Below are 11207 nucleotides of genomic sequence, written 5' to 3'. Positions count from 1 at the left end.
GTTATGTATGCAAACTGATGGAATTTCAAACAAAAGACCATTAATGACTTTTGTTTGTTTTTGATCGACTTCATCCATTTATGTCATAATTGGTCATATGATTGTAAGTGAAATGATCACCCGGTTAGGGTGATCATTTCAGCTTTTTTTGGGAAAATATGGTTTAACACCATTAAAAAGTCCCTCAAAAAGTGAGAGGGTAAATAATCAAAACTAGACAAATCCTAGTTTTAATTTTAAGATGGCAAATAAACGACCCGAAAGTTTCTGAATGGTAGTAGTAAAACCACATTACAAACACATATTACAATGAATAAAGACTAAAATCTATCTCAGACTAAGTTGTCTACATGTCCGCCTTTTGACCATATTGCTTTCTTCCACGTTCCCTTTTTCTCTCGTTTTTCATGAAGGAAGATTTAATTGAAGTAGATGATGATGCATGTCTGCTCTCATTGTTTAATCATTTCAGCTTTTGAATTAACCAATTTGGTCGAGTATCGACGAAGTTCCATTTTTGAAAAATCAAAGATTTCGACTGATCATTATCTAGTTCGTCGTGATTAAGAAGACGATCCAGGGTTGAAATAGTGTTGTTTCAGGTTAAAGCACGAATGCGCATTTGGACGCAGCATTCCATCAGCGGTTGGGGTTCCATCCGCATTCGGGCTAACGTCATTGGCCTGGGCGTTAACTGATCATGTGCTGCGCGGAAGCATTTGAATTCCGTTGTAGCGTGCGACGCGGCCTGTTGTTGTCCATTGAATGAGGCTTGGGCACTCATCCGATGGATGTGTGGTCTGTTGCAAACGTTTCTTCAATTTACGTCTACATTGGATCACGTGTATTTTTTAGCCTTGGAACTTATTTGAAATTAATTTTCTTCACTTTAACTTTATTTTCAACTTACAAAATATACAAAATGTTTAAATAGACATAAATATTTATTTTATTTATTTATATATTTTTAGGATTTTATAAATAATTAATTTAAGATTTAAATAGATATAGTTTATCTCTTGAGTCTTCTTGCAAAATGGTTGTGAAAGTGGTATATTATAATTGAGATAAACTTGAAAACATATTAGATTCCATTAGGTTTATTTTGAAAAATAAAATACTTTATAGTGAAATAAAATTAATTTTATATTTTATAAAATATAATATATTTAGATTTTGTATATTAAATAATATTAAAATATAATATAATTAATTTATTTTATTTTATTTCTAAAAATTATGTTTCTTTAATTAAATTAATATCAAATTTAATTATTTCTTTATAAATATTATATAATATACATTTTTTAATTTATAAACATTATTCTAGTATATCTTATATACAAAAATATTGAAAATCTCATACCTTTTAAGTACTAATAATTTTGGTATTGGTATCCTAATCAATAAGTATATAAATAGTCTTATCGGTGTTTCAAATTTTAATTAAAAAGTAAAATATAATAATAAAAAAATTATATTCTTATGCTCGAAAAAGCTCGACGAGCCATCAAGCGAGTCTTACCTAAGCTCGAATTCAGCTTTAATCTTAAACGAGTCGGCTCAAGCTCGACTCGAATTTGATTTTGACTGAACTCGAATCGAGCTTTAACCGAGCGACTCTGCTCATTTACACTCCTATTATAGAGTATATGCAATTATATAAATTGGTACCGATGTCATTGGACAAATTTTAATAAGAAAGAAGATAGGAGAACAAATATGTGTTTGACATAAAATCAAATTTTAATTAATTAAAAATAAAATAATGATACATTAATTATAATAGAATGAAGAAAAACCTTAAATGACCAATTGTTTAATAGTTCAAACATTAAATAACTTAGTTTAAAGTTCGAGCCCAATAGTATGCAATTGGCCGGATTTATTTATAAAAGGATCAAGCCCAAAATAAAGTTCAGAATTATTTAACCCTAATTATATTTTTCTTTTTATCTTGGCCGCCGTTTTCTCATATTCCTCCTTGTATTTATAATCTCCTCTCTTATTATAAAAAGGGACACAAACCCAAATGAAAAACTTCATAGTGATTTTACCCTAATTATCTTTTTTCTTTCTTTTTTCTCTATGGCCGTTTCTTCCTGGACGCACTTCCAATCTCCTCTCCCGTTCTGTTGTAGTTCTAATCTTTAACCGTCTTCTCTTCCTGCTGTAGTTTGGATCTTTGGTCGTCTTCTCATATTCCTACTGTAGTTCAGATATCTTGCAGTTTTCTCCAATTTCTATTTACCGTTGTTTCAATCTCTCACTGTCCTTTTCTATTATGTCAAAATTGAAATATTATTCAAACGTATTTGCTAAAGAAGTTTATGTCTAGAATGCCTATGATGGGATATATAGTTTTACAGGTATTTCGCTGATGTAGTTACCATATGCAAGATCCTGACAACAAACAGTTAGTGCATTGAGGTAAGTTTTTATTTAATCATGTTTTTTTTTGTCTACACTTATTTTGTTGATTTCATAATAATTGTTTCATTCTTCTTTTATAAAGGTTCATTACTAATTTAAAGGAACTGGATTGGGTGAAGATCCCGATTACACAATGGATTTTTGAACGATTCTTTACCCCTCAAAGATTTTTTTTCCATTGCCGGATATTGTTCCTTGAAGACCAACGTCCAAATGGGTTCTTGTCTACAACTTTTAAAGAGTGATAGGAATCATAGGATTATGTAATTAGTTTATTAATTAGAAACAATTTATAATAATGTATAGTTTATAATAATAAATAAATAAACTTATTGTAATGATAAAATATATAGTTTATTATTATTATTTATAAATTATAGTTTATTGTTATTTATAATAATATTATGTATAAATTTTTTATTCAAGCTTTATGCATAATATTTACTTGATCTTAGAATATTGTTCTTTAAAAAGTAACACATTATTCATTATTGTGTTTATTACAATTTTGACAAGAAAGAAAAAATAGGGCTACAATTTGTATTGATCTTAGTCTCTATCTATTTATCTAGAATTTATTGTTTTTATCTTTTCTAAATAGTTTTATCTTGTTAAATTTGTAACTGTCTTTTTGTCATAACTTAATTTCTAATGGTCATCCATATAATTTCAGGTTACATGTGATTGATCTTCATGGGTAAGTAGTTTAATGAAAAAAAAAAGTCTTTTAAAATCAAATTAAAAATTTTAAGCTTATAGATATTTTTACAAGAATAAATCTATAATACAAATGTTATTTTAGAAAAAGAGAGGTTTACAAAATGATCTAAATTTTAGATAATATATCACACTTTAACAATGGTTTGAGTGAAGATTTAATTAAATTTGTACAATAAAATTTACACACTAAGTTAAAACTATACTAAATTTGAAATTATAATTTTAATCCAAATCTCAAATATTTTGAAAAACAATTTTATGAAATTAAATTTAATATTTTACAAAGCTTAGTTAGTAAATTGAATGAAAATTATCAAATTGAAACATAAAGAATGTGGGAACTAAATCACTTAGAGCACATCAACATTCAACATATTATCATTTTCAACTCATGCAAATTATTTTCAAAATATTAAAAACACGTCTCACCTAAGTTCAAATCAAACTCATTTCAAAATAGAAGAATCCAAAGAAATAAAATGTGATTTCACAACTTAATTTACTTTAGAAAGTTTAATAACTATGAATAGGATCCTAAGCATTATTAAGATAACAAATTTACTTTATAAATTTTAAAATGGTCAAAATGGTTAGGCCTTATAAATGTCAACAATCTAATTCAGATGATAAACTATATGAGAAAAATATGGTTTTGGTAGTATACTCATAGTACAAGGGTCCTTGATTATGTTGATTTTGTTTGAATAGAAATACTTAAAATCTCCCTTTAGCCATTGAAATGTAAAAGATGAGGTAATATACAACATATCTTAATGATATAAGTGCATTAAAATTTTCTAGAGTATGTTTATAAATGTTCTTGTTTTGGTGATGTTTCACATACAAAATGAGAATTATGTCCTAAAATAATTATATATATAGTTTCTATAATCTATTTTAGTTTTGAATTGTTAATTTTGTGAAGACTGTTGTATAGGAAAAAGTTTAATAATATGGTTTCATTAAAAGTAGTCAATAATATATTACTTTTTTATAAGAAATTATTTTTAATTCCATACAGAACAAAACATAAAAAAATCACAAAACAAACACACATACACAAACATAAATTGAAATACATAGGCATAAGATAAAGATAATTGAAAAACATAACTTAACTAATATTGAAGAATTGAGTTAAAATTAATTTGTAGGTTCCTAGGTAAGACAAACTATAAAAGATAGTGATATAAAACAAATCATGATCCTTATAAAAAATTTCATAAGAAACAAATATGAAAGGCAATCAAACTAGAAAAAATTGAAAAAAATTCAAACTTTTAATTACAAAATAAAATATAGAGAGCTTCTGGATCTATACCAACAGCTGGAGAACACTCATTAGATGTGTTGGAGGCTATCCAGAAGTCTGGATCGAAGTTGTGGTGACCGGAGCAAGTTTGCACAAAAATTATTCTTGGCCAGAATCTTCAAACTTCAATTCTTGATATAATATGTTGTAATTGTTTGATGATCTGGTGTAGAAACCATTAGGGAGTATTTATAGTGGATCTATGTTGGTTGAAGTAGAGTAATTCAAGTCAAAATTGATCTTTGGCGAGCTTATCCCTAATTACTATCCTAAATGTGGCAGCCTAGTTTTAGGATAAGGTAGGGTAAACATTCTTAGGACTATAATAGGCGACGATAAGATGAACACGTAGGAAGAAAAACGAAGGGATAAGATTAAGTGTAGGAAGAGATAAGTCTTCTAGAAGAATCATCGTTAGTGAGTCGCGATTCCGGCAAGCGTCCTGGCACAGCGAAGAAGACAACCCAAAATGACGTCGTTTCGTGGCACCATTAGGCGTTCCGTCTAGTTTGTTAGTGATTAGGCTGACGGGTTTAGCTTAGTTAGTTGATCTGGTGTGGCGCGTAGCTGAGCGTTGGATGATGTGTGGGCGCTCATCTGTTGGCCACAGATGCTGCTGAAAAAACTAAACATAATTCATGCTGCAATGTGTAAAGAATTATTACCATTTTATTATTACTATTTTTATTATTCTCATTTTGTATTTACCTCATAACTTGAGGGTTTGGTTTGTTTATTTTGTTAGTATTTATAATGAGAAAGCTCTCAAAGAGCAAGTGTGAATTTTCTAATATCTCAAAACTTAATCTCTAAAGCTCCAAACTATTCTTCTAATATCTCAAAACCCAATCTCTAAAGATCTCAACTATTCTCCATTTATGTTGATTGCTTAACATGGTATCAGAGCACGTTGGTGAAAGATTTTAATTGACAACTAAACTCACCATGGCTGGAAGAGAAGCTGTAGGAGAAGGCACAACTAGAAGCGGAACATTGGGAGCAAACCAGAAAAGGAAGTACAATATTGATCCTTTGATGCTCCATAGTACTGATAATCCGAGCACTATTCTTTGCTCAAAACTCTTAACAATATTCAACTACTTCAGCTGGTGCAAATCAATCAAGTTAGCCTTAAAAGTTAAAATTAAATTAGGGTTTTTGGATGGTTCATGTCCTAAGACGAAAAATGAAGCCGATGCAGAACAATGAGAGATAGTTGATGCAATGGTTCGTTCTTAGATCATGAAATCAATATCAAGTGAGATACAAGAAAATTTCTAAGAAACCGAAGCAACTCAAGAGCTATGGAATGAGATCAAAGGGCATTATGAAAAGAACAACGATCCTAGAAGATTTGGAGTAAAAAAGAAAATCACAAATATAAAACATGGTTCTCTAACTCTAGAATGGTATTACTCCAAGATCAAATTTTTATGGGATGAGTCAAAAGGGTTAAAATCAACATTCTATTGTCAAGATGAAAAATGCAGAGAGCATACTGCTCAAAATGATGAAGATGACAAGTTGCTTCAATTTCTGATGGGACTCAATGATTGTTATGAGCACATCATTGATCAATTCCTCGTTGTTGATCAATCTCATACAGTTTATAAAGCGTATAATATGCTTATGAATGTTGAGATGAAACGAGAAATTGATAAAAATAAAATAGAGAGTTTCAGTGCTCTCCACATCAGAAATGAATGATAGAATGTTTATCATTATTCTAATCATGAATATAGACTATAATTATAACGCAGCAGAAGCGTACCTGAAGATGATCCCATTGTAGATCCGGATTGATCTGTTCTTGAAAGGAACGGCTAGGTCTTCCAAGACTAAGTATTATCCGTTCTCCTCTGATATTGACGGGGGAAATCAAAGGACAAGAAAACGGAGGAGAGTGGAGAGAGAGAAAGCGTGAGAGTTCTTCTTTGAATCTCCCTCTCCTGTTTCTTAAATAATACTTGTCTCAGGGACCTAACTCTAGTTAAAGCCCACAATATAAGAAAGGCCACCATATTATTAATACTTGTTTTGTCACGTCACCAAATAAACAAATACTAAACGGATATCTACAATTATTCATTTCATAATCATTAAGCCCATGACTTTAATCTAATAATATGTTCTACATATATATTTAAATCCAAAATCCAACAATCTCTCACTAGAATTAATATGTATCCGAATGAACACATTATTCTTCAAGAGCTCAATTTATCAGTCAATAAAAATAAAGAGCTTATAACAATCTGGTCCATCAATCATAGCAATATAGGACTAAAGAAGCATTCGTCAGATTTATGGCTAAACTAACAATAATCACTGATACTACTGCAATCAAACGACATATATCAATTATGAAACATGTAGAGAGAAAATCACATTAATGTGACCTGAATATGTCAATTTTCTCTGGTCCAAACTTAATGAGATCGTTATCTTTGAATATAATGTACAAAAGTGTCAAAAATAAACTTTATTTCTGATTAGAAAAGTGCTTTAGAAAACATCGCGCAATTGACAAAAAATTAATTGTAGCATACTCTCCCACTATAATGAAGCTTCCTTAAATTGTAACACACCCATACGTGCAGTATGCTCGTAAAATACCATAGGTGTTACACCTTTAGTTAAGGGGTCTGCTAACATAGATTTTGTTCCTAAATGCTCGATGCAAATCTGACCACTTTGTACCATTTTTTCACACGTAGAAACTTAATGTCAATATGCTTTGACTTCGACGAACTCCTATTGTTATTGGAATACAAAACAACTGAATTATTGTCACAAAAAATCTTAATAGGTCTTTCGACCCCCAGAATAATGCGCAGCCTTGTGACAAAATTCTTTAACCAAATTCTCTGATGTGATGCTTCAAAACATGCCACAAATTCAGCCTCCATAGTAGAGCTGGTAACAAGTGTCTGTTTGGCACTACGCCAAGAAATGGCTCCTCCAGCCAATGTATAAACGCAGCCAGATGTAGATCTCCTACTGTTTGGGCAACCCGCAAAATCGGAGTCAGAATACCCAACGATCTCCAAATGGTCTGACCTCCTATATGTGAGCATATAATCCTTTGTTTTCTTTAGGTATCTCATCACCCTTTTAGCTGCTTTCCAGTGATCAATTCCAAGATTATTAAGATATCTGCCTAACACGCCAACTTTGAACGCAATATCCGGACGCGTACATACTTGTGCATACATAAGACTTCCAACTGTAGAAGCATATGGAATCTTTTGCATTTCCTGGATGTCTAAACTTGATTTTGGATATTGATTTAAACTGAATTTGTCTCCTTTGGCAACTGGGGTATTTCCTGGTTTGTAATTCTGCATGCCAAATCGTTCAAGCACTTTATCGATATAGCTCCTTTGAGATAACCCAAGAATATACTGAGATCTTTCACGGTATATTTGGATCCCTAATACAAAAGATGATTCACGAAGATCTTTCATTTCAAAGTTATTCGAAAGAAATTTCTTAGTTTCGTGCAAGAAGCTCATATCGTTTGTGGCAAGCAGAATGTCATCCACATACAAAACCAAAAAAAATAAATTTACTCCCACTAAACTTTTGATAAAAACAATCATCAACTACATTAATTTCAAAACCGTATGAAAGAATTATTTGATGAAATTTATGATACCACTGGCGAGACGCTTGTTTTAGTCCATAGATAGATTTTCTTAATTTACAAACCATTTGTTTCGGGTCATCGACCTCAAAACTTTCAGGTTGTACCATATAGATTGTTTCATCAATGTGACCATTCAGAAACGCTGTCTTTACATCCATTTGATGAAGCTCCAAATAAAAATTTGCCACTAGAGCCATGATTGTCTTAAAAGAGTCTTTCGAAGAAACCGGAGAGAAAGTCTCTTTATAGTCAATTCCTTTTTTCTAAGTATAACCTTTAGCTACAAGACGTGCTTTATACCTCTCCACATTACCATTAACATCCCGTTTGGTTTTAAAAATCCATTTACAACCTACGGGTTTTGCACCTTCTAGCAATAGGACAAGTTCCCAAACCTTATTGTCTTGCATTGCTTCGATCCATTTATCCGAATTAGGACCCTTCATGGCATGACAAAAGTTGATAGGATCATCCTCAGTCATGCCACCATTGTCCTCATTTTCTTGAAGAAATGTCACATAATCATTCGGAATGGCATTTCTCCGTTCTCTAGTGGATCTACGTAATAACGTTGGCTCTTGAACAATATATTCTTGAGTTTATTGAGTTTGTTCTTCAGCTACAACTTGGTGTTCCCGTTCAATTTGAATGGGTTCCTCAATTGTATCTTGAAACTGTATGGGAGTCGGAATGACTAATCCTTCTTGAGGTGTCAGGTCAATCACTTTGGTGATTTCTTGAACCTTTAAAGAAAAGTCTAAAACTGTATTTCTCCTCCCAAACTCAACATTCTCAAAGAACGTGGCAGTACCCGTCTCAAAAATGTTTTTTGATGTGGGATCATAAAACTTATACCCCTTTGACCGTTCCGAGTAACCAATAAAGTGACTACTCACCGTACGAGATGCTAGCTTTGGTTCATTTGGCATATAACGCCTTGCCTCAGCTGGACATCCCCACACCCTAAAATGACGTAAGCTGGGTTTACGCCCAGTCCAGAGTTCATAAGGTGTTTTAATTATCGCCTTAGTCGGTACTCGATTAAGAATGTAGACTGTGGTTTTTAATGCTTCCCCCCAAAAAGATTTTGGCAAAGTAGTTTGACATATCATACTTCGAACCATATCTTTTAATGTGCGATTACGTCTCTCTACAACACCATTCATTCTAGGAGAACCCGACATGGTGTATTGAGGGACTATTCCACACTCTTTAAGGAAGTCAGCAAAAGGGCATGGACGTTGTTCACCCGATCCACCATTTCTACCGTAATATTCACCTCCACGGTCAGATCTGATAATCTTAATGCGTTTGTTGAGTTGATTTTCAACTTTAACCTTAAATACTTTGAACATGTCCACTGCCTCAGATTTTTCCCTTATGAAGTAAAGATAACCATATCGAGAATAATCATCTGTGAATGATACAAAGTATTGTTGACCATTCCACGAAGGTGTGGAAAATGGCCCACAAATGTCTGTATGTATCAACTTTAAGACTTCTGTAGCTCGATAAGCACCTGTCCTCTTCACTTTGGTCTGTTTACCTTTAATGCAGTTAACACAAACCTCAATATTCGAAAAAACTATGGAATCAAGAATTTCATCCTTAATGAGACTTTCAACTCGATTTTTTGAAATATGACCTAAACGTTTGTACCATAATAAACTTGAATTATTTAATTTTCGCTTAGTACCTCTCGTTTGCACATTTAGGGTTTCATGATATGAAGTTAAAGTGTCAAGCATGTATAAATTGTCATTCAACATAAAAGTACCAAAACCAACCAAATTTGAATTCAAAGACAATGTAACTTCATTGTTTCCAAACGAACAATAATAACCGAATTTGTCCAAATAAGAAACAGAAACCAAATTCCGTCTAAATGACGGTATAATAAAAGTGTCTTTTAATTCAAGAAAATGCCCAGTACTTAGCAACAATTTAAAATTGTCAACTGCTTCCACTTCGACCGATTCCCCATTTCCAAAGTAAATGTGTCTTTCAACATCAATTGGGCTTCGGTGGCTTAAGAAACCCTACATTGAAACACTGATGTTAGTAGTTGAACTAGAGTCTAACCACCAAGTGTTTCGAGGCACTGAAGCTAGAGATTAACTTCAGAACAAACCAAAGTAAGAATAATACCTTTCTTCACACACCAATTGTGATAGCTGGCACAATCCTTATTTTCATGTCCAGTCTTCTTACAAAAGAAGCAAGATTTCTCCATAGGACGAGCCTGAGGAGCTGGGACTGGAGCCTTAGCAGTCTCAATCTTCACGGACTTAAACTTTCTTTTATTACCGCCGACATATTTCGAGGTTCCAATCATATTTACCTCCTCATTCCTTTTGTGCTTCATTCTTTCTCCCTCTTCAACACAGTGAGAAATGAGTTCATTGAGAGTCTATTTCTCCTTTTGACAGTTATAACTAACTTTGAACTGATCGTATTAAGTAGGAAGTGAGAGCATGACCAATAGGACTAACATGTCCTCTGAAAGGTCTAACTTGAGTGCTCTCAGTTTTGAAGCGACATTGAACATATTAAGGATGTACTCCCTTATGTTCTCCTTCTCGAGATACCTCATGGTAATGAGTGACTTAAGAAAAGCACTCATTTCCGCCTTATCGCTTTTAGTAAAGCGTTTTTCTATCTCGATAAGAAATTCTTCAGCCTTAGTGATATCATCAGATATCGTACCCCGAAATATTTCTGGAATTCTTTTCTTTATGATCATCAAACTTAAACGATTAGACCTTTCCAACTTCTCAAACATCTGCATTTGATTAATAGTGCTTACATCCGTAAGAGGAGCGGGTTGGTCTATCCTTAATGCTAAGTCCAAATCCATACAACCCAAATGAATCAAAATGGATTATTTCCAGTTCTTAAAGTTGTCCCCCGATAAAATAGGGACTGGATAGTTAGCAGATATCAAAGAACCAGATCCTGAAGTTAACAAAAAAAATATAAATACTCACATTATTACAAATATTTAAATAATAAACAAATTATGGTTAACCCCATCGTAAGATACCAAACACAACATTAAAACCAAATCTTTGGATAATAATTTTAATTGTAAGC

The 11207-nt window shown here is 32.3% G+C and overlaps 1 protein-coding gene across 1 annotated transcript; it reads right to left on the bottom strand.

The window, feature by feature from the left end:
• Nucleotides 1-10569: 10569 nt before the first annotated feature.
• Nucleotides 10570-10971, bottom strand: LOC124934796. The gene has a single exon (XM_047475300.1). The coding sequence runs from the start codon at nt 10969-10971 to the stop codon at nt 10570-10572; it is 402 nt and encodes a 133-aa protein (XP_047331256.1).
• Nucleotides 10972-11207: the final 236 nt, after the last annotated feature.

Source organism: Impatiens glandulifera, chromosome 4, assembly GCF_907164915.1.
Source record: "Impatiens glandulifera chromosome 4, dImpGla2.1, whole genome shotgun sequence".
NCBI lineage: Eukaryota > Viridiplantae > Streptophyta > Magnoliopsida > Ericales > Balsaminaceae > Impatiens > Impatiens glandulifera.
This window is presented reverse-complemented; position numbering and strand designations above follow the sequence as displayed.

Bases quoted from the DNA above. Each gene is read 5' to 3' on its own strand.
- LOC124934796 (XM_047475300.1), bottom strand. From the start codon at position 10,971: ATGGATTTGGACTTAGCATTAAGGATAGACCAACCCGCTCCTCTTACG.